Source organism: Bufo gargarizans, chromosome 10 (assembly GCF_014858855.1).
Source record: "Bufo gargarizans isolate SCDJY-AF-19 chromosome 10, ASM1485885v1, whole genome shotgun sequence".
Taxonomy (NCBI): Eukaryota; Metazoa; Chordata; class Amphibia; order Anura; family Bufonidae; genus Bufo; species Bufo gargarizans.
Window position 1 is genome coordinate 61,754,393 of NC_058089.1, and position 25,329 is coordinate 61,779,721.

General features: G+C 45.0%; 1 protein-coding gene and 1 pseudogene across 3 annotated transcripts in view; one reads left to right on the top strand and one right to left on the bottom strand.

Annotated features, from left to right (window-relative positions):
- LOC122920735 overlaps positions 1-20,699 on the bottom strand; it is a 77,964-nt pseudogene extending 57,265 nt beyond the window's left edge.
- Positions 1-25,329, top strand: part of LOC122920736 (phosphomethylethanolamine N-methyltransferase-like) — a 283,047-nt gene that overhangs the window by 203,485 nt on the left and 54,233 nt on the right. For all 3 annotated transcript variants that reach the window (XM_044270449.1, XM_044270450.1, XM_044270448.1), the window contains one exon: positions 2,744-2,866. In XM_044270449.1, the coding sequence (XP_044126384.1) occupies positions 2,744-2,866 (123 nt within the window). The remainder of the gene's footprint in view (positions 1-2,743; positions 2,867-25,329) is intronic.

The window sequence follows — 25,329 nt, forward strand, 5'->3', positions numbered from 1 at the left end:
TAGTGCTAATAAAGCTCTCTACAGGCTCCTCAGTAGTATTCTAATATTCTAATAGGCATAGGCACAGTACTACCAATGGTGAGGAGTGCAAAAACTGTTTGAATACAATACTAAACAACCAAAAAGCCAGAGAGCTTAGAAAACCATAATGAAATGCACATCCAATATATATAAAAATCAATAAAACTTTTTTATTAGACAGGACAAACATACAAACACTTTAAAATTGTATGCAATGTACAATGTGCCAGTTATAGGTGAAACCAGGCACAGACATACAGCCCACCAAGGTCCACAAATGGGGACCAAATACGTGCAGTCCGGGATAATTTAAAGTCCAATTCAATGCCCCCCACCCCCCCCCCCCCAAAAAAAAAGGAATATGGAACAATACCTGAAGAGAATAAAGTGAAAATAATAGTATGAAACCCGGACATGTATGTGGTCCTATGTTAAGAAAAGACCGCCCACATACATGTCCCTCCTATAGCGCCCCCAAGAGTAATAAGAACTCCTAATGTCCCCTGTATTTATAATACCCCTACAGTGCCCCCAGTATTTATACTGCCCCCTACTTTTATAATGCTCACCCTCAAGTGCCCCCAGTATTTATAATGCCCCCTGCAGTGCATTCCTGCCTCCACCATACAGTCCCATGTACTGGTAAATAAAATCACACCATCTCTCCTCCCCCTCCAAAATACATTCCCATGTAAATAACATCACTCCCCTCCCTTCAGCCCCTCTAATATATAGCCCTGTGTTAATAACACTATTTTCCTCCTTTTGCCATAGAGTCCCATGTAAATAACATCACACCATCTCTCCAGCCCCCTCTAATATACAGTCCTATGTAAATAACATCACCTCCTCCCCAGCCACCTTCAACCTACAGTCCCATGTAAATAATATCACCCCGTCTCCAACATGCAATTCCATGTAAACATCACCCCCCCCCCAACATTCAGTCCCATGTAAATAACATCACTCCCCCCCAGCCCCCTCCGACATACAATCCCATGTAAATAACATCACTCCCTCGCACAGCCACCATAACATAACCCTTCCCCAGCCCCCTCCAACATTCAGTCCCATGTAAATAACATCACTCCCTCCCACAGCTGCCATCAACATACAGTCCCATGTAAATAACATCACTCGCTCCCCCAGCCCCCTCCAACATACAGTCTCATGTATATAACGTCCCTCCCTTCAGCCCAAACATACAGTCCCAGTTAAGTAATCACAACTCCCGGAATTGCTCTGCCTCTTCCTTCACTTAGCTCTCCTCATGTACCGGACACCACCACAGCTTCTTCCCCCAGGACTTCTCTTCTTCACTGCCATCCTCTGCTGCACTGGTCACACGATGGTGACATCATCGCAGATCCTTCTCAACCACTGCCTGTTTTACTGGTCACATGACCTGTGATGTTATCATCAATGATGGCCAGTTCGCATTGTTCGCCCGCAAACATATGCGGGCTGCCATCTTTTTTCACAAATCCGGCAAGTCACAGGTATAGGCTTACCTGTGCCTCGCCGGACTTATGAAAAAAGATAGCAGCCTGCATATGTTCACGGGCGAACAATGCGAACTGGCCATCACTGGTCATCATAGGTCCTTCAGCTCTTCAAGTGCATTAGATTCAATTGTATTGGTGTCCTAAGGACGGCAATACAGTTGTATCTAGCTGGCAGGCAATACATTTGGAGCCTAGGACAAAACATCGGGCCCAGGCCCCAAATGTTTTTTTCTAACAATGCTCCTGGCTGTGCCTATTTTACACATTAAACACATTAGTTTACATGTTTCATTTGTTAAAATCAGATGGACAGTTACTGCGTCGCAATACTGCTGCAAATCCACCCGTTTTTTTTTTGTTTTTTTTTCCATGAGCATCTTTTGGGGAATAGGATTTCTCCTTTTTGGAGCACTCCTTAAACTGTGTGAGTCTTACAGGCCAGACAAGTCATGTCATGTCTCAATACTTTTTAAAAAGGTTGAATATTGACTTTATCATAGCTACCTTTCATCTTCTAGCATTAGAGGCATAGCTTGTTAAAGGCTATGTACACCTTTGGGGGCCTTTTTTTAAATTATTGTATTAGGCTACTTTCGCACTTGCGGCAGTCTCATCCGACAAGCAGTTCTGTTGCCAGTCAAAAAAATGCATTGAAATGCTGGATCTGTCTTTCTGCTGTCATCCGGCAAAACAGATCTGGCATTTATTTTTTTTCACCTGGAAGGAGGGATCCAGCATTCCGGTATTTTGAATGCCGGATCCGGCATTCAGGCAAGTCTTCAGTTTATTTCACCTGAGATAAAACCGAAGCATGCTATGGTTTTCTCTTTTGCCTGATCAGTCAAAATGACTGAACTGAAGACATCCTTATGCATCCTCAACAGATTACTCTCCATTCAGAATGCATGGGGATATACCTGATCAGTTATTTTCCGGCATAGAGCCCTTTTGACGGAACTCAGTGCCGGTGTGAAAGTACCCTTAAAAATAAGGGTAATTAGATGATGGCCCAAAGTGAAAGTACCAGTCACACAGTTAGAAAAACAGTTAACCCTTTCTGACTGAACAGCTCAATATTTTTAATAAAGGCCAATTGAAAATATGATTTGTAGCCAAAATCATAAAAAAAAAAAATTACTCCAAAAGGTGTACATAGCCTTTAAGAGCTCATTTGCAGTTGTAGTTAAGCTAGATACAACCTCTTCTCATTTCCACAGGTGCAGTTTGAAATAGGAGATGCCACAAGAAGGATCTTTCCTGAAGCATCATTTGATGTGGTTTACAGCCGAGACACCATTCTGCACATCAATGATAAGGGAGCGCTTTTCAAGAAATTCTATGTAAGACATGTATAGTTCCTAAAACATGTCTGCTATTGGGGTAATAAGACAGTGCAGAAATTTTCAATCCCCTTACCCCAGCTTTCCAACCTGTGTAGTTTTAAAGGAAATCTGTCACCAGAAGTGAGGTAGCTAGCTGGGTAACAGTTAGAAAGCAGGGTAAAGAGAAGAGTGCCAGGGAGGCTAGCCCTAATCTGACACACCCCAATAAGTTTGCAAGATTGGCAGATGTCAGTTCAGAGAGAGCACTACTGCAGCCGGACACTTTCTCTGCCAGTCAGGGGAATGTTAGCTCCAGTAAGCAGGGGACCAGGAGAGCAGGGCAGGCCAGACAGGTGCTGGTAGTGGGAGACTCAATTATTAGGGGTACAGATAGGGCAATCTGTCCCAAAGACAGGGATCGTCGAACGGTGTGTTGTCTTCCTGGCGCTTGAGTTTGACACATCACAGATCTGCCTGACATATTACTGGGAGGGGCTGGAGAAGATCCTGCGGTCATGGTCCATATCAGAACCAATGACAAAGTTAGGGATTTTAGGGATTTAGGTCAAAAGCTTAGGGCAAGGACCTCAAAGGTAGTATTTTCCAAAATACTGCCGGTACCACGAGCCACACAAGAAAGGCAGCGGGAGATTAGGGAGGTAAACAAGTTCCTCAAGAACTGGTGTAGGAAGGAGGGGTTTGGGTTCTTAGAGAACTGTGTTCACTTAAAGGTAGATAGCATTAGGAAAAAAACGAAAAAACTTTATTTGAAAACTTGATTATAACAGGCTATCTGCCCACTAAATCCTACTTATTAAAAATGATAGGAATAATCATCACCCTATACAGTGTATAGCTGGGTTGCCACCTCTAATTGCTTGAGGTGTGTTTAGTTCAGTTAGCTCAATAACACCTCCATTCAGTCCATATACAGCCACAGCATTGTGGCATATCGTTCAGCCAGCACACACTATATTTAAGGGGGAAGGTTGAAGCTGACAGACATATGCAGGGTCAAACATGGAGCTCTGCACCTATCTGTAACCTTACTGGTGTGTTGTCACTAGGTACACTGGTATACGGTGCAGTCCTACTTTCCCAGCCAGTCACACTAAATTCAACCTCCTATCACTGAGGCTATATCTCAGAACACTCCTAAATGCTCTACGCGTTTCATTGTGGTTACAAGAAACAACAACCCATCAGGAGCTGTGTGGAGAAGCGAATAAAGATTGGTTGTATCAATAGAACATAATATCGCTGTGCGCCTCTAATGGCGTGCACACAGCTGAACAGAGCCTCCGGCACTATGACGGCCATGAGCGCGGCCGCCCAGCACCATAGCTAAATGGCAGTAGCTCCATACATGTGAGAAGGCCAGGAGAACTACGCCTCCCCCCCATGTGTTAGATCATCGGCTTGGTCATGGGTGAGAATATTGTGTATTATTTCAAGGCAAGTCCCTGGCGGCTTCATAATCTGTCTACTATATGGGACAAAACGTTACAAAGTAGATGGGCACATACAAGGAGGTAATCATACGAATACCTGACACCTTCTTTCCAGTGGACAGTACTAGAGACACATATAGTCAGATGACATCACTACATGGTTCCGGATACTGAAATATACACTTAGTTGTCTTTTAGCGCACATCTTCAAACTCCAGGCGATATAGCAACAAAGTGTTACCTGGACCTTCGTACCCGCAGTCCATTAGAGTTATGGAAACGGAAAAATACAAGCAAATATCTCAAGAGGGACCCCTATATGAAGCATGTGTATGGTATGAAATGAATTCATTAAGGCCCTTAGGTTTCACAGTATGTAATCTGAAGGTCCATTCTGCCTCCTTACGTAGTAGGAAGTTATCAACATCGCCCCCTCTAGCGGACTCACATGCTCAATTCCTTGGAAGTTCATACACTCAGATCTTCCTGGATGGAATGTCATGATGTGCTGTGACAATGGGGTATCATTCTGTCTGGCAATATCAGAAAGATGCTCCCCTATAGGTCTCCTGAACTCCCTCTTTGTTTTCCCCACATATTGCTTGCGGCAAATACATGTGGCCAGGTACACCACCCCTCCGTCCTACAGGTTCTTATATTTTAACTGCGTCCGGTAACAAAGCTGGTTACAATGTCGCCTTTATGAATCACCTTGCATGCTACACAGTCACCACATTTAAATGTGCCCGGTGGTCTCCTTATTTATTCATTTATCATTTATTATATTTTATTTAATAATTATATATATATCATATACACACACAGTCAGGTCCATAAATATTGAGACATAGACACAATTCTAACATTTTTGGCTCTATACACCACCACAATGGATTTGAAGTGAAAAACAAGATGTGCTTTAACTGCAGACTGTCAGCTTTAATTTGAGGGTGTTTACATTCAAATCAGGTGAACGGTGTAGGAATTATAACAGTTTGCATATGTGATTCCCACTTGTTAAGGGACCAAAAGTAATGGGACAATTGGCTTCTCAGCTGTTCCATGGCCAGGTGTGTGTGTTATTCCCTCATTATCTCAATTACAATGAGCAGATAAAAGGTCCAGAGTTAATATCAAGTGTGCTATTTGCATTTGGAATCTGTTGCTGTCAACTCTCAAGATTAAATCCAAAGAGCTGTCACTATCAGTAAAGCAAGCCATCATTAGGCTGAAAAAACAAACAAACCCATCAGAGAGATAGCAAAAACATTAGGCGTGGCCAAAACAACTGTTTGGAACATTCTTAAAAAAAAGGAACGCACCGGTGAGTTCAGCAACATCAAAAGACTCGGAAGACCACAGAAAACAACTGTGCTGGATGACTGAAGAATTATTTCCCTGGTGAAGAAAACACCCTTCACAACAGTTGGCCAAATCAAGAACACTCTCCAGGAGGTAGGTGTATGTGTGTCAAAGTCAACAATCAAGAGAAGACCACCAGAGTGAATACAGAGGGTTCACCACAAGATGTAAACCATTGGTGAGCCTCAAAAACAGGAAGGCCAGATCAGAGTTTGCCAAACGACATCTAAAAAAGCCTTCACAGTTCTGGAACAACATCCTATGGACAGATGAGACCAATATCAACTTGTACCAGAGTGATGGGAAGAGAAGAGTATGGAGAAGGAAAGGAACTGTAATTTGAAGAAAAAGAATACCGAGATAGGAGCCGCACATCTAAAAAAAGTATCACATTTATTTAAAGCAACAGACACAACAAGAAATGGGTTATAAACATTGTATACAATGAATCCGGGCCATGTGGACCAATCATGTGCACATGCCCCCCTGACTCACCACTAAAACATGAACATTCCCCCACATACAGTACAGACCAAAAGTTTGGACACACCTTCTCATTCAAAGAGTTTTCTTTATTTTCATGACTATGAAAATTGTAGATTCACACTGAAGGCATCAAAACTATGAATTAACACATGTGGAATTATATACACAACAAAAAAGTGTGAAACAAGTGAAAATATGTTATATTCTAGGTTCTTCAAAGTAGCCACCTTTTGATTACTGCTTTGCACACTCTTGGCATTCTCTTGATTAGCTTCAAGAGATAGTCATCTGAAATGGTCTTCCAACAGTCTTGAAGGAGTTCCCAGAGATGCTTAGCACTTGTTGGCCCTTTTGCCTTCACTCTGCGGTCCAGCTCACCCCAAACCATCTCAATTGGGTTCAGGTCTGGTGACTGTGGAGGCCAGGTCATCTGGGCAGCACCCCATCACTCTCCTTCATGGTAAAATAGCCCTTACACAGCCTGGAGGTGTGTTTGGGGTCATTGTCGTGTTGAAAAATAAATGATGGTCCAACTAAACGCAAACCGAATGGAATAGCATGCCGCTGCAAGATTCTGTGGTAGCTATGCTGGTTCAGTATGCCTTCAATTTTGAATAAATCCCCAACAGTGTCACCAGCAAAGCACCCCCACACCAACACACCTCCTCCTCCATGCATCACGGTGGGAACCAGGCATGTAGAGTCTATCCGTTCACCTTTTCTGCGTCGCACAAAGACACGGTGGTTGGAACCAAAGATCTCAAATTTGGACTCATCAGACCAAAGCACAGATTTCCATTGGTCTAATGTCCATTCCTTGTGTTCTTTAGCCCAAACAAGTCTCTTCTGCTTGTTGCCTGTCCTTAGCAGTGGTTTCCTAGCAGATATTCTACCATGAAGGCCTGATTCACACAGTCTCCTCTTAACAGTTGTTCTAGAGATGTGTCTGCTGCTAGAACTCTGTGTGGCATTGACCTGGTCTCTAATCAGAGCTGCTGTTAACCTGCGATTTCTGAGGCTGGTGACTCGGATGAACTTATCCTCCGCAGCAGAGGTGACTCTTGGTCTTCCTTTCCTGGGGCGATCCGCATGTGAGCCAGTTTCTTTGTAGCGCTTGATGGTTTTTGTAACTGCACTTGGGGACACTTTTTAAAGTTTTCCCAATTTTTCGGACTGACTGACCTTAATTTCTTAAAGTAATGATGGCCCTTCGTTCTATTCCCCCGACATACCAGTATGAAATTAATATACCTTCAGATAGTGCATAGCATGGCCACTTTCATCGCATCGGCACTGTCCTACTCTTCTTTTTTTCTTTTGAAACAAAACAGTTTCAAATATTGATTCATGTGATAAACCAATTATAAAAATTACTATACTTATACTTTAGATCATCTGTTGTTCTGTCCCTCTCTACACACTAGTATGAGATTAATACACTCTCAGATAATACATAATGTGGCCACTTTCACTGCATCAGTATTGTCCTACTTTACAGTATGCTCCACAATGAATATCGCTAATAAGAAACCAGCATAATTACCAAATAGGTCCGTAGGGATTATTAAGGCTTGATTACGTTTCCCAGTGTTTGCGATACACAAGTCCTACTAATACACGCCAACTAACCCACCCCTCTTCCTCCCTCCGCTCCACCTCTCCCAGGTCTCACGCGCCAAATTTGAGTTTAAATAACCGCTATATATGAATGCTGTCTCATGTTGTATATTGTCCTGATGAAGGGGGCTCTCCGCCCCTGAAATGCGTTGACTGTAAATAAATAGTATTGTTTTACCAATACTTACCTGCTTCCGACTCCTGCTGACAGCACTATTCCAAAGGTTCCGTTTTTTTCTTCTTCTGTACTGATATCTCACCCTGATGAATGCTCCCATAGCACGGGCTGGAACCTTGGCAGCAGCGCAGGCACCACGCACGCTGATCGGGAAAAATCAGCATAGGCTACATATAGATGTTGTGACTTCTCACAACATTTTCCGGTAAGAGTTACTCACTATTATTTTATTATCCTATGATACAAGACCACACATGAGGCGCTGCCTCCTTTCCTTCTTTTATCTTTACTGGTGGTCTCCTTGGGAGCCACGTACCACTAATAGGAGTGTTAAACGTACTGTGCACCAACCTGTCTCTGTATGTGATTAGTGGGTATTCTCCCACCAAGTCACCCACAACAGGGTCTGAGGGTTTTTTCTGGATAATACCCGAAGATCAGTGAATGGTCCCATTCCTATATCCCGCTCGCCATCCTCCAAAAGTCCCGCTAGCAGCCTCACATCCGATAACTCATCCTCCTCAATTCCCAGTTAGAACATTGGTCCCTGTCATGTGTTATAAAAAAAAAATTGCCACTTTAATTTTCGAACAAAGAGGTTAATATTCTTGACCCAGCTGAATGGATTTCATGGACAATCTGGGACAAAAGATAACCCCTTAGCCAGTAGCCCCATTTCAACACTTGTGAGTGTACGTTTAGAGGGGTTAATGACTTGTAATGTGTCTGTTTCCAAGCTATTCAGGTCTCTTTTCTGTTCCTCACAGGGGTAGTCTGGCACGAGGTAGGCTGATCCTTGGATAACTGGGCCAGCTTCTCTCTCGGCTACAGGCTCTATCATAGGGATGGGTTGCACCTCAATACGGAAGGGGCAATTCTGTTGGGGGAGAAGATGGCTAGAAGGTTGGAGGAGTGTTTAAACTAGGGACTGGGGGGAGGGTAATTACGTTATAGGAGGGGAAGATAGTGCAGATAGAGATCGGGGGGCAAGGTAATGGGACTGGGGGAGGAATGGATGGAGGGACTAGAAGAGTTCCGAAGGAAAGGTGTAGGGTAAAAAAATATACATAAACCTCTTAGACTACTTTCACACTCGCGTTTTGTGGGGATCTGTCATGGACGGATCCGTTCAGATAATACAACCATCTGCATCCGTTCAGAACAGATCCGTTTGTATTATCTTTAACATAGCCAAGACGGATCTGTCTTGAACACCATTGAAAGTCAATGGAGGACGGATCCATTTTCTATTGTGTCAGTGCAAGCAGCATTTTGGTGTCCGTCTCCAAAGCAGAATGGAGACTGAACTGATGCAAACTGATGCATTCTGAGCGAATGCATTCTAATGCACTCCAAATGGAAAAACAATCTGATACGTTTTGGACCGCTTGTGAGAGCTCTGAACGGAAAGCCAAAACGTGAGTCTGAAAGTAGACTTAAATGTATTGTAAGGGATTGTCTCTTTTCAGGGGGTCACACTCACAGATATCTTAGCAGACACGATTATAATGTCCAAACTCTTTATTTCAGACACTTTAGCAAAGCACAGGTAAGGCTAGGTCTACACGACGACATTTGTCACCTCAGCATTTTGTAGCACCAATGTCAGAACTACACTGCAACCTTTGGTTGCACCAGTGTCGCACGACAATTTTTATAATGGTAGTCTATGGTGTCGCACTGCAACATGCAACATACTGCGACAGCGACGCGTCAGTCGCAAAAAATCCATTCTAGATGGATTTTTCTGTGACTGTCGCAGTCGCAGCATGTCGCATGTTGCTGTGCGACACCATAGACTACCATTATAAAAATTGTCGTGTGACACTGGTGCAACCAAATGTTGCTGTGTAGTTCTGACTTATTGCCGCGCAACAAGTGTCGTAGTGTAGACCTAGCCTTAAGAAGTCGCAGCTTCAACTTATCACGTTTGACATCCACACAAAATAACAAACCCTTGCTCGGCTACGCTCTAACTAAACACATAAGCTTATCCCTGACTCACTCACACAGAGAGCCCTGTTCACACATGGAACACAAATGCGGCTTTCCTCAGCCATTCAGTCCAGCAACCTCCAGGCTGTGACACTTCAATACCTTTTAGGGGATTGTGGCCCAGTAGTCCTCCCGACTCTGGCATTGTGATCCTTGTTTCACAGGCGTCACCGTGTCCCCCAAAGTTCAGGCTATCGCCTAGTCTCGTGGCCCCTCAGCCCACCTGGCTGAGACCACTCACACAGAGCCTCACCAGGACTCTGCTTCACAAGACACTCCAGAGTGAGACACACCCAAAATCCAGTAGCAGGATTAAATAGGATCCCTGGACATGAGCATGCCCTAAGTCCCGGACTGGAGCAATCGAAACAGGCACCCACCCAACACATTGCCTGTTCCCAGTAAAAGCCCGCCCTGAAATAGCTGAACCAGCTACACTATCTATATGGTGTCCCCCAACTACTTTAGTTGGACACCTGGACTAGGGCTTTTACTCCACTAAGGCCGGGCCGGGTGACACGCTCCTGGTGCAAACAACACCTCAGTGTTCACATTGCGACAGTGTATATACTAATGCCAGAAGCCTGACTATTAAAACTGGGGAACTGGAATTAGTGATGTGTGAGGAGGACTATGCAAGTAAATTGAACCTAAAGAAGGGGTATATCCCCGAAACGCGTTGTACCATTGCTTAATTAAAAGAACCCTCATCAATCCAACTACTGGGTGGTTTTTGCGCTGTGGGATATTCCTTTTTTCTATTGAACCACTGGCTTTCTGAGGGATTCCAGGCATCGCTGAACAGAAGTATCCATCCCGGGTTGCATACCATCCGTTGTGAGGGGCTTATGCCAACTTGATACATGTCTACATTAGAGTTGTGGCTAATCTAGCACAACTCTACCAGGTGAGCCTCCATTTATTGGAGATACTACTTTGTATCTATTTTAAACGTTATTACCCTATGGTGCGCCATTTTTTGGTTATACAGCGGAACGAAGCCTGCTTTTAATATTGAGGAGGACTATGACATAGTGGAAATAACTGAGACATGGCTGGATGATAGCTATGACTGGGCGGTTAACGTACAGGGTTTGCTTTTATGTAAAGTCCTGTCTAAAGCCCACAGTCCGAGAAGATATACAGGTCCTTCTCAAAAAATTTGCATATTGTGATAAAGTTCATTATTTTCTGTAATGTACTGATAAACATTAGACTTTCATATATTTTAGATTCATTACACACCAACTGAAGTAGTTCAAGCCTTTTATTGTTTTAATATTGAAGATTTTGGCATACAGCTCATGAAAACCCAAAATTCCTATCTAAAAAAATTTGCATATCATGAAAAGGTTCTCTAAACGAGCTATTAACCTAATCAGCTGAATCAACTAATTAACTCTAAACACCTGCAAAAGATTCCTGAGGCTTTTAAAAACTCCCAGCCTGGTTCATTACTCAAAACCGCAATCATGGGTAAGACTGCTGACCTGACTGCTGTCCAGAAGGCCATCATTGACACCCTCAAGCAAGAGGGTAAGACACAGAAAGAAATTTCTGAACGAATAAGCTGTTCCCAGAGTGCTGTATCAAGGCACCTCAGTGGGAAGTCTGTGGGAAGGAAAAAGTGTGGCAGAAAACGCTGCACAACGAGAAGAGGTGACCAGACCCTGAGGAAGGTGTGGAGAAGGACAGATTCCAGACCTTGGGGGACCTGTGGAAGCAGTGGACTGAGTCTGGAGTAGAAACATCCAGAGCCACCGTGTACAGGCGTGTGCAGGAAATGGGCTACAGGTGCCGCATTCCCCAGGTCAAGCCACTTTTGAACCAGAAACAGCGGCAGAAGCGCCTGACCTGGGCTACAGAGAAGCAGCACTGGACTGTTGCTCAGTGGTCCAAAGTACTTTTTTCGGATGAAAGCAAATTTTGCATATCATTCGGAAATCAAGGTGCCAGAGTCTGGAGGAAGACTGGGAAGAGGGAAATGCCAAAATGCCTGAAGTCCAGTGTCAAGTACCCAGAGTCAGTGATGGTCTGGGGTGCCATGTCAGCTGCTGGTGTTGGTCCACTGTGTTTTATCAAGGGCAGGGTCAATGCAGCTAGCTATCAGGAGATTTTGGAGCACTTCATGCTTCCATCTGCTGAAAAGCTTTATGGAGATGAAGATTTCATTTTTCAGCACGACCTGGCACCTGCTCACAGTGCCAAAACCACTGGTAAATGGTTTACTGACCATGGTATTACTGTGCTCAATTGGCCTGCCAACTTTCCTGACCTGAACCCCATAGAGAATCTGTGGGATATTGGGAAGAGAAAGTTGAGAGACGCAAGACCCAACACTCTGGATGAGCTTAAGGCCGCTATCAAAGCATCCTGGGCCTCCATAACACCTCAGCAGTGCCACAGGCTGATTGCCTCCATGCCACGCCGCATTGAAGCAGTCATTTCTGCAAAAGGATTCCCGACCAAGTATTGAGTGCATAACTGAACATAATTATTTGAAGGTTGACTTTTTTTGCATTAAAAACACTTTTCTTTTATTGGTCGGATGAAATATGCTAATTTTTTTAGATAGGAAATTTGGATTTTCATGAGCTGTATGCCAAAATCATCAATATTAAAACAATAAAAGGCTTGAACTACTTCAGTTGGTGTGTAATGAATCTAAAATATATGAAAGTGTAATGTTTATCAGTACATTACAGAAAATAATGAACTTTATCACAATATGCAAATTTTTTGAGAAGGACCTGTAAGTGAGGGACATTAACATGTGGAGTCACTGTGGGTAAAAATACATGGAGGCAAAAACAATAATACATTATTTATAGGCATTTATTATAAACCACCTAATATACCAGAGTCCACAGAAGATTTGCTACTAAACGAGATAGACGAGGCGGCAGATCATAATGAGGTGGTTATTATGGGGGACCAACTACCCAGAAATAGACTGGGAAACTGAAACCTGCACATCTCACAAAGGAAACAGGTTCTTCGCAATAACCAAAGACAATTACCTTTCTTAATTGGTTCAGGACCAGACTAGATGGACGGCCATACTGGATTTAGTAATAACCAATAGACCTGACAGAACAATAGATTTGCAGGTTGGGGGACACCTGGGAAATATTGACCATAAAGTAATAACTTTCCAATTATCATTCAAAAGAGTCTTTCTTCAGGGAGGAACAAAAATACCAAACTTCAAAAAAGCTAAATTTAGCCAACTAAGAGAGGCCATAGGCCTAACTAACTGGGACAAAGTCCTCAAAAATAAAAATACAGCCACAAAATGGGATATTTTTAAAAGCATACTAAAATCTAATTGTGTTCCTTAACCTTTGTAGGAATAAAAGGTTAAGGAACAAGAAGAAACCAGTGTGGATAAATAGAACTGTAAAAAAGGCAATAAATGACAAAAAGAAAGTGTTTAAATCAATAAAACAGGATGGTAGGGAGGAAGCACTGAAAAACTATAAGGAAAAAAATAGAATATGTAAAAAACAACTAGAGACCGAGAGATTAATTGTCAAAGAGAGTAAAACTTACCCTAAAATGTTCTTCAATTATGTAAATGAAAAAAAGTATAAATCTGAAGGTGTCGGCCCTTTACAGTGATGAGGGGGGAGTGGAAGAGAACGATAAGGAGAAAGCAAAGCCTTTTAAATATTTTTTTTCTCCACTTCATTTACTGAAGAAAATAAACTGTCAGATGAAATTCAGAATGTAAAAGTCAACTCCCCATTAAAAGTGCCCTGTATGACCCAGGAAGAAGCACAGCGGCATCTTAAAAAGATTAAAATAGACAAAATCGCCAGGACCTTATGGCACACGCCCCCATATCCTAAGAAAATTAAGTAATGTCATAGCCAGACCCTTATTTCTGATATTTAAGGACTCTATACTGACAGGGAGTGTTCCACAGAATTGGTGCATGGCAAATGTGGTGCCAATATTTAAAAAGGGTAAAAAACAGAGCCTGGAAACTATAGGCCGGTAAGTTTAACATCTGTCGTGGGTAAACTGAAGGTTTTCTAAGAGATGCTATCTTGGAGCACCTCAATTAAAATAAGCAAATAATGCCATATCAGCATGGCTTCATGAGGGATCGGTCATGTCAAACTAACTTAATCAGTTTCTATGAGGAGGTAAGTTCTAGACTTGACAGTGGCGAATCAATGGATGTCATATATCTGGATTTCTCCAAAGCATTTGACACTGAACCACATAAAAGGTTAGTATATAAAATGAGAATGCTCGGACTGGGAGAAAATGTCCGTATTTGGGTATGTAACTGGCTCAGTGATAGAAAACAGAGGGTAGTTATTAATGATACACACTCAGATTGGGTCACTGTCACTAGTGGAGTACCTCAGGGGTCAGTTCTGGGCCCTATCCTCTTCAATATATTTATTAATGATCTTATAGAAGGCTTGCACAGTAAAATAAATTTTTTTGCAGATGACACTAAACTGTGTAAAGTAATTGACACAGAAGAGGAAAGTATACTGCTACAGATGGATCTGGATAGATTGGAGGCTTGGACAGAGAAGTGGCAGATGAGGCTTAACACTTACAAATGTAAGGTTATGCACATGGGAAGGAATACTACAAGTCACTAGTACATACTAAATGGTAAAACACTGGGTAAGGCCTCTTTCACACGACCATTTTTTTTCCCCATTTGCTGGCCGTTTTTTGCTTTCCGTATACGGAACCATTCATTTCAATGGTTCCGCAAAAAAAAAAAACGGAGTATACTCCATAAGCATTTCGTTTACGTTTTTCCGTTCCAATGAAGGATAAAACATGTCCTATTATTGCCCGCAATTCACGTTCCGTGGCTTCACTCAAGTCAATGGGTCTGCAAAAAAACGGAACACATACGGAATGTACTCTGTATGTCCTCCGTATCCGTTCCGTTTTGCGGAACCAACTAATGAAAATGTTATGCCCAGCCCAACTTTTTCTATGTAATTACTGTATATGCCATACGGAAAAAAGGGAACGGAAAAAAAAAAAACTGAACAACGGATCTATGAAAAACGGACCGCAAAATACTGAAAAAGACATACGGTCACGTGAAAGAGTCCTAACACTGACATGGAAAAGGACCTGGGAATTTTAGTGAACAGCAAACTAAGCTGTAAAAACCATTGTCAGCTGCTGCCAAGGCCAATAAGATAATGGGTTGCATCAAAAGGGGCATTTCTGGAGTGTAATAATATTACAGGCTATAGCTACTAGAGAGAAGTCATTGATCCAGGGAGTTATCTGATTGCTTGAATGGACTCTGGAAGGAATTTTTTTCCCCTTAAGTGGGGAAAATTGGCTTCTACCTCACAGGGTTTGTTTTTTTTCCCTCCTCTCGATCAACTTGCTGGATGACAGGCCGAAGTGGATGGACAAATGTCTTTTTTTGGCCTTATTTACTATGTTAGAGCTGGGTACTCATGAATATCAAGACTTATAGTACGTGCACACATAATTGAGTGGGCTGCATATCTCAGCTCGCGCTGCAGTTGCTCAGCAGAAATTTTATGAAAAATACTTTACAAAAGGACGAGTGACCTAGAGGAGGAATCTTCTATGGTGACAATAAAAAATAATCTATGGACGAAAAATCGTCTATGGACCATAACCAATCGTATTTTTGGCTACCATAGCCAATTGTATATGGTAACAATAAAAATAGCCTGTGGTGACAAAAAAAAAATATCTGCCAATCTGGCCTTGAATTTTACTTTTTATTTTTTTTCAGATTTCAACATGTGGACTAAATAATGTGTCAGTTTTAGGGCTCATGCACACAGCCGTTGCTTGCAATTTGCAGTCCCCAATGCACGAGCCACATCCATGCGGCTGCCACAGATGGATCCAGACCCATTCAGAACCCGCAAAAAAAAAATTTGAACCTTCAGGTGCAAAAACAGTTGGGGCCATATATATTGCGGACTCGCTGTTTGCGGGCCGCAATACGGGCACGGCCTGCACACGTTTGTATGAGCCCTCGATAGTATGGGTCCTCATGGATGCAGTGATACAAATTAAGTATTTTTTTTTTTTTCACATCAAACAGTTTTGATTTAGAAAGTGATGTTTTTTGTGGCTTGTTATTAGTTTGTATTTCAAAATTTTTTTATTTTTTAAATGTGTTTTATCCTAGTTGGAGACCTGAAAATGCTATTTTATGATCACTGATGCAGTACACTGTATTAATTCAGTATTGCAGTATATTATGGCTGCCAGAATAATAATGCCCTACTAGGCTCTGCCTCTGGCAGGACCTAATGGATATACAAACATGGCATGGTTTCTGTTACCATGATGAATTGTCACACACTGATAAACCCTTTAGATGCCAAAGTCATCATTAACCCCTTCACGACCGCAATCCGTCTTCTACCCCTGCCCTGGTGCTGTCAGGGACAGCATACAGTTCAGCAATGCCGGCAAGGGACCAATCAGAGTGGCCCCTTGCCGGCAATCGATCCGATAGGTTCGTCTGTGCAGACTAAACCCCCCCCCCCCACAGGACCTGTGGTTTGCTGCATTTCCGGGTTATTCGGGTCTCTGGGGACCATCCTGCGATCCTGAGAAGTGATGTGACATCACCTCTCAGGATCGCCTCTCATTGGTCGGCTCGGCGGGCGGGAGGTTCAAATCATCGCAGCGCTCCTCTCTTCCTCCTTTTCAGTCCGGGAGCCCGAGGAGAGAGGAGCGCTGCGTCGTGTCTCAGAGACAGCACCCACCATCTGTGCAGAGATTAGGATCCAGCACCCCATCTGTGCCCCATCACCACCAGGTATTTAGGGAAAGGCTAGGGACAAGTTAGATTAGGCAGGGATATTTATGGAAGTTAGTTTAAAAAATAAAAACAGTTAATGATTGCATCACCCTAAATCAGGTGTCTGGGGTTCACAGCACAGCTGTGTGACTCTAGACCCCCCAGGGGTGCTGCAGCTTGCCCCCCCTCCCATAACTTTTTTGGGGCGCAGGCAGCTTTTTTTTTGTGTGTGTGTACGCTGACTGTGGCTGGCACTCTTAGCGTCCGGCCGCTGTTAGCGCATCGCACACCCCACCGCTGATCAACTTCGGATGGTTGATCAGCGATTTAGAATTGAAAAAAATATATATAAATTCAAATTTTTAGCCCTTTTTTGTCTTATTTTTTTTGTCTGTTAGGTTTAGGGTGAGTTTGCGAACACCCGTCCCCCCCACACAAACGCACACTGTATAAAGATTTACACGCACACACACACACACACACGCAGACACACACTCCCCTATAGCCCGCCGGATGTTCTCGGCCGAGGAGGCATACGCCCAGCTTGCCTCCGACTCCGAGAGTCCCAGTGAGGACGAGGATGACCCCACTTTCCTTTTGTCTTCCGCGTCCTCCTCATCATCTAGCGATGATGATGAACCCCCAAGGCGGCAGAGTAAGGGGCCGCCATGCTAGGGACCCTGTGGCCCACCCTAGTATGAGCAGCTCTGGGGCTCATACTAGTTTTCCGGCCCACCAGTTAAATCCACCGGAGACCCTGCCAGTGAACTTGTCTGGGGTAGCCCAGAGCGTTTTGAGACCATGATTCCTGATTTTGTAGGCCAACCAGGAATCCAGATTTCCACAGTGGGCTTCACTGAATACGACTATTTTAGTCTTTCTTAAAATCTAATGGTGGAGCAAACAAACCTGTATGCCCAACAGTTTGTTGCTCAACACCCGGGCTCCTATTTGGCTAGGCCCGGTGGCTGGACGCCGGTCAGTGCAGTCGAGATGAGGACATTTTGAGGTCTCGTGCTGCACATGGGCCTAGTCAAGAAACCTAGTATCAGGCATTACTGGAGTGGGGACGTCCTCTACCAGACACCACTTTACAGTACGGCCATGACACGCTCCCGGTTTGAGGCCACTCGGAAATGCCTGCATTATGCAAATAATGCAGCATGTGCCCCTCAAGGTGATCCTGCCTATGACCGCCTGTACAAAATCAGGCCGGTCATCGATCACTTTGGGGCAAAATTTGTACAGGCCTATGTACCTGGAAGGGAGGTCGCGGTTGATGAGTCTCTCATTGCTTTCAAGGGGAGACTCCTTTTGCGCCAGTATGTTCCCTCTAAGCGGGCGAGGTATGGCTTGAAGCTGTACAAACTATGTGAGAGTACCTCTGGGTACATTTACAAGTTTCGTGTGTACGAGGGGCGAGATTCCTGTATTCAACCCTCAGAATGTCCCCCCACTCTGGGTGTTAGCGGGAAACTTTTGTGAGACCTTATGCACCCACTGCTAGATAAGGGTTACCACCTGTACGTGGATAACTTTTATACTAGTATCCCCTTGTTCCAGTCCCTCACCGCCAGATCCACGTCAGCTTGTGGGACCGTGCGTAAAAATCAACGTGGCCTCCCTACCTACCCCCGGTACCTATCCCCAGGGGTGCCCTTACCACTGGAAACCTGTTGCTGGTCAGATATAAGGACAAGAGGGATGTCCTTGTACTGTCCACAATTCATGGTAACGGCATCACCCCTGTTCCTGTGCGAGGTACCGCGGCCACAATCGGGCTTGAGGACCGTATCGTTGACTACAATCGGTATATGGGAGGAGTTGATCTCTCTGATCAAGTCCTCAAGCCATATAACGCCACACGCAAAATATATAACGCCATACTTGGCTGCGCTTCTGCACAGTCTATAGTATCTCTGAACATGAGCGCACTGCTCTCAGCGCGCCCATGTTCCCTCAGCAGCACTGGGGAGAAGGAAGCAGTATCTCCCTCCCCCTGTGCTGCTGCTGCTGCAGCTGCCACCAATGGACGGAGAGAGGGGCAAAGGAGGGGCGGGCGCACTGCGCAACCAATGATACGACTTTATATGGGTCCAGACTTTAACTATTAGGCTACACAGAGCGGCGCCCAGGGATGTCCCAGCACTTACTATTATTCCTGGGTGCCGCTCCTTTCGCCTGCTGTGCCCCAGTGCCCCATTACTGTCTCCTGCTCCATATGCTAATTACTATCGGAGCAATGGGGAGGAGACAGCAGCTTCTCTAGTGGGCCTTCCTTCTCCCCTGGCTTTAGCGCTGTCCAATCGCAGCGCAGGGAGAAGGAACGCCTACTAGAGAAGCTGCCGTCTCCTCCCCATTGCTCCGATAGTAATGAGCATATGGAGCAGGAGACAGTAGTGGGGCACAGGCGCACAGCGGGCGAACGGAGCGGCGCCCAGGAATAATAGTAAGTGCTGGGACATCCCTGGGCACCACTCTGTGTAGCCTGCTGCTTAACAAAGTCTGGACCCATATAAGATGGTCTTTAACGTTTAATACATGAGGCAGGTGCCGGCAGCAGAATCGCATAGCCGACATCCTGCCTGTGACAGGGAGCTGTGATCTGCGGCAGTTAAACCCTCAGGTGCGGCATCTGAGGGGTTAACTGCAGCGGATCGCAGCTCCCTGTCATAGAGGTCAGGTATTAACAGGTCAGTTATCTTCATTGATGGCGCAGTGCGCCCCCCCCCCCCCCCTCCCCAACACCCCAGTATAATAAACATTGGTGTCGCATCCGGAGCCAAAACGTGACACCCGTCTGAAAGAGGCCTAAGGCTACTTTCACACTTGCAGCAGTGTGATCCGGCAAGCAGTTCCGTGGTCAGAACCGCCTGCTGGTTCTGCCGATCTGTATGTGACAAAGCATTTGTGAGACGCATCCGGATGCGGATCCATCTCACAAATGCATTGCAAGAACTAATCCGTCTCTACGCTTGTCATGCGGACAGACGAATCCGTCTTGTATCTTTTTGCACATTTTTGCCGGTCTGCGCAGGACGGATCCGGCATTCCGGCACTAATATATTCCTATAGGGAAAAATGCTGTCCGGCATTCAGGCAAGTCTTCAGTTTATTTTGCTGGAGATAAAACCGTAGCATGCTGCGGTTTTATCTTTTGCCTGATCAGTCAAAATGACTGAACTGAAGACATCCTGAAAGGATTACTCTCCATTCAGAATGCATGGGGATATGCCTGATCCGTTCTTTTCCGGTATAGAGCCCCTGTGACGGAACTCTATGCCAGAAAAGAAAAACCTTGTGTGAAAGTACCCTAAAATATTATGTTTAAATCCCCCCTTTCCCAATTTTACATATAAAATATATAAACAATAAATAAATAAATACATAGCACTGCGTCCGAAAAGTCCAAACTATTAAATTATAATAAAATATCTCCTATGCGGTGAGCGCGTGAACAGAAATAAATAAATAAAAAACATGCGATTCTCCATTTTTTTGTCACCTTGTCACCCCAAAAAAATAGGATTGGACTGTTCTATTATGGGCCGAATGTTTCATAGAATGCAAAATGCACACGGCTTTTTTTTGCGTTTTTATTTTTTTTGCGTGGTATCGAATGGTATCAAGTATCGCAATACTTTTTTATGGTATCGAAACCGAATCAAATTTTGGTATCGCAACAACTCTATTGCACATAACTTTTTCATTTCTGAGCCAACCTACATGTATTTGATATTTTTCACAGGACACATTAGACCTTTATTTTGTGCTATTAGATTGAAATATTTTTTAAACGCTACCTTTGTGCATTAAAAGTCAATAAACCCATATCTTACTGTAATGCAGCACATAATAAAATTGCATTTATATGTTTATTGGTACCAGCTTTACATGCACTCTGAAATGCTCTTATATAATTTTCACTCACCGTTCTCATCTCCTGTTGGTGTTCCTTTTGCTTTGGTCCTAAGCCTCTCCCCTGTCTGTTGATTTCACATGCACCAGCACAGCTCTGCTCCCCTTCCCTTCTCTGAGATAACAAAACCCCTCCCCCACATCCTGTTACATACAATGTACAAGTAAGGATAGGTTCATTTGTTTTCCATTCTTCTGATCCATCATAAGAACAGAAAATAAAAACCAGATTCTTTATTTTGAGATCCCTTTTTTTTTTTACGAGGGGGGGAGCCTGTGTGGAGGACTTTTCCTCCTGTCTAAACTAATCTCAGAAGCAAAATATCTAAAACAAGCACAATGGATGCCGAAAAAATTCTGTTTATCTTTTTGTTTTGTTTTTTCTGTTCTTATCATGGATCAGAAGAACGGAAAACGAAACGTGATGTGAACGCGGCCTAAGCAAAGGACTGCACTAGTAGACAGGGTTAAAGCAAAAGAACTGTAGGTGATGCAAATGCGCTGGTATGAGGTGTGAGTCACTTTTTTGTCATTGCCCACACACACACACACTTTCACATTACCACAATTGTCAAGGCTGTTGCAGCCTGTGATTGTGGGAGGGGCGTAGGCTTTATAAGCCCCCCTCCCACAGTCATCCGAGGCTGGCGTTATTTTCGTGCAACCCACTTCGTTTCGCCAGTCCCGCATGAACAAGGCTTCGGCCAGGTAAGTATGTACGGCCTCCCCCACGCCGCTTCCTCACCATCGCGCCTGATCCTGTAGGCCATCCAGCCTCAAGTGAATCTTGTTTCCCCACATTCTCACAACATTTCCGGCAGCTTCGCCTACCTCTGGCCACGGCAATGCCCCATTCCCAGCCCCGTCCCGGTTGCCACGGCCGCTCCACTGTTGCCAAGGGGAGGGTGGTCCGGCACCAGCCTCCGCGTCACGCCTACCATCCGCCCTCCATCACCCAGCGACTCCCGCCTTCACCGCTCGGTCACCGTTAAAAACGTCCCAAATCCTTCCCCAGTCCGACGCCCCTCTCCATTCTCCAGTCTTACCTCGCCCGATGCGCTCCAGGGGCTGCCCGGCCCGTCATAATTGTTGTTATAAAATATAAATAAATAAACCAGTCACATGTTGTGTGAAAAAAAATGAAAAAAATAAACCCGCCACATGTAAAAAATAAAAATAAATTACTAAATAAATAAACCCGCCACATGTAAAAAAATAAAATAAAAATGTGCCTCTATTCTCCTTATCATTATATAAACGCTGCAATGTCCCCCGTTTTATGTTACAGAGCTACCTTTCCGGTTCCTTCTGACAGAGCCGTTGTACACCACCCGTTTTATCATGAAATTTACCTGACCCTTTTTTGTTCGTCAAAAAATCTTCATCTGCAGGTTGGTATTTTTACATTACTCTAACCAGTCTCCTCTTTCTTCACGTCTCACGCCTGTTTCCGTCATTCAGGCTAGGTCCGTCTTTACGTCTCACGCCTGTTTTCGTCATTCAGGCCACGACCGTCATTTACGTCTCATGCCTGTTTTCGTTATTCAGGCCGCATCTGTCATTCACGTCTCACGTCTGTTTTCCATTGTTCAGGCCACGTCTGTAATTTACGTCTCTCGCTTGTTATTATCATTCAGGCTACGTCTGTCCATGCTCCACGCCGTTTCACGTAAGAAAATTCCAATCATTCAGCCCTGATCTGTCTTCCATGTCTCACGTCCTACCGTCATGTATCACGCCTGTTTCGTCATGTAACCACAACTGTCAGTCATGTCTTTCCTGTTTTCGCTATTCAGGCCTTGTCTGTCATTTACGTTTCACGCCTGTTTTCGTTATTCAGGCCACATCTGTCATCTACGTCTCACGCCTGTTTTCGTCATTCAGGCCATGTCTCGTCTTCTCACTTCCCCCTCTGTTTTGTCTCTAGCCACATCTCGGCTCGTTCCATCCATGCATTTCATCCTCATCTTCCATCATGCCACTCTGTTCCACGCACGCCCTGGTTTCAATATTCTAGTCACACCCCAGTCACCAGCGGTTTCTCACCTGCCACGTCAGGCAGGTCATTTCGGTCCCTCATCCATGTTTGTCCGGTAGCCTACCCAGGCATCAGGGTTTTTCATTCACAATCTTGTTCACTTGCCATTGGCCCTCCGCTTAAACTTTTACTTTTATCTCAGTCAAAGACCCAATTTCGTCTACACCGCCATGAATCATCAGGACCTGAGGCCTCGGTAGACCAGGTGGATTGTCAAGGTACTGATCCCCTCTTTATCTATATTTATCCGGGTACAAGCATCATCACGTTTTCTTCAGGCCGCTCCAAGCGTCCAGCGGGGGCAGCAAACGCACCTCCGGCGTCAGGGCCCTAACATTTCAGAGACTATCTCGGATAAAAAAAAAAAAAAAAAAAAACTTTTATAAACCTTGTCCTCTCTTTCAGTTTCCCAACATGTCACATCGTTCCGAATTAGACGACTCCGCATCCCTTCCGGATTCCCTGGCTTCCAGCCATGCCAGCTTGTGGTCACTCCGGAGCTGGACGATCCCTAAAATTATAGCCGAAATCACCAAACGAGGGATTTGTTACCCAGCTTCGGCCAGGAAGGCGGAGCTTTATCGACTCCTGGTGTCCGATTCTTCCCACTCCGAAGACCAGGTGTCAATGTCAAGTATCCAGTTGTCATTGACCCAGCTGCACGCCACCATCAACACCCTAGCCACCTCCGTATCGGACATTCAGACCAGGCTGTCGGCAGTAGAGTCCAGAGACCCGTCTCCCAGCATCCCCGTCCCTCCTTTCCCAGTCGCTTCCACGTCCCAATCCACATCTTAAGGTAGGGTTCCCACCTCGTCCGAGGTAGCCCCGTCCCATTTCGTTACTGACACCCTCAAACGAGACATCTTGGAAGGGAAGGAAGACAATTTAGCCGTCATCCTCATTGCCACCCACAACACGGTTGAGAATGGGAGCATAGCCTGCGAGAATGTGTCGATAGTTCTCAGGTCCAGTGATGCACGATTGAACAGGAAACTGTCTATCCCAGAATTCGTCCTGGCTTTCAGCCTGTTCAGGGACATAATCTGCTCAGCCTTCCCCGAAAGGCGTGAGGAGTTGGATTTGTACCTATACAGGGTCACGGATCTGGGGCACAAGTATGGAGGGTACACGTTTTATGATTACCACCGTTCCTTCTCGGCCAATGCCGCGGCGGCCCTTGCCCAGTTCCAACGGGTCACCAATTGGGCATCCCTGGACATGGAGCTGTTTTGCCGACATTTCGCCGGTCTCAAAGCCCCCACTTGCGTGTCATTCCAGTCCATTCTGCATGCCTCAGACTGGTGCCCAAAACCCAGCCTTCCATCGTCTCTGCCCAAGTCTGTGGCAGGCTCCTCTGGGGCCCAGCCTAGACACAACTCGGGCACCGACAAGCTGGGTCAACCCATAGTCTTCCTAAGAAACAGTCAGGTATGCAACAACTACAATTTTGCAACCTCCAACTACAACCAGTACAGAGCACTCCACGTCTGCTCCACTTGTTTCAGGGCCCACCCCCTGTCAGTTTGCCCAAATAGATCGACCAGGAACAAGTGACTAGGCGTGGTCAACGTGGACCTACTAGCCGCACTTCTCCGTGACCATCACAATCCCCACCAGGTTTGCTTACTCATCGTTGGTTTCAAGGAAGGATTCCACACAATCATCTTGGGAAGGCCCCAACCTCAGTGTCACGAGGGTGTCAAGAGCCACGCCTGACTCCGTTGTACCCGGGGTCAGGAGGCCGCAGCGGTTGGCTGCACGCTCTATGTCAGATAGGGAAGTTTCCTTATTGTAGCTTTCTGGGTTTGCTTTACAAACCCTTTTGGCTCACTCAGAGATCCGTAGCTCCTTCTCTCAGCTGTTCCTTGTCCAGCACTCCCAATCCTCCTTATATTCCCCTCTCACACTTCTCTGGTTGCCAGATATAGATCTTCCTGCCTGGACATCTATTCTGACCCACTGGAGCTGTGTTGCTGCGTTCTCTGAGTGTTGCCTTAGAACGCTACCCTCCGGATCCCTGTTGGACCTTTGTGGACAATTGTTGCCGTCCACCTGGGTGTTTGTGTTTGTCTGTGTTTGTCTGTCCTCTCCCTGGTGTTTCCCTCTTAGTGCAGTGGTGAGGACTAGCGATCCCACCGGCCCGTTCATTATCTAGGGCTCATTTCAGGGAAAGCCAGGGTTTAGGCACGTGATCGCCGCACGGGTGAGGAACCCGTCTAGGGACGTCAGGGCAGGCAGGTGCCAGCTGCAAGGTGAGTTAGGGGTCACCACCTTTCCCTCTCCCTTGGGCAGGGCTTTCCCTGTTTTCCTCCCTGTGCGTGTTGCCGGTCATTACATTATATCTGGCCCTTATTTTTGTGTAGGTAAAAAAAAAAAAATTTTTTTTTACCTACTTAGAATCCAGTATGGATCCAATTGCTGCTCTGTCCGAACAATTTCATGGCCTGTCTTTGGAGGTGGCAGGATTGAAGGCATCGGTCCTCCAGCAACAGCAGCAATTACAACAGACCGCAAGCCCAGCGGTTGCTACTGGTAACCAGGTTGTTGCGGAACCCAAGGTCCCTCTCCCTGACAGATTTTCTGGGGGAAGGGACAAGTTTTTGACATTCCGTGAGGCCTGTAAACTATACTTTAAACTGCGTC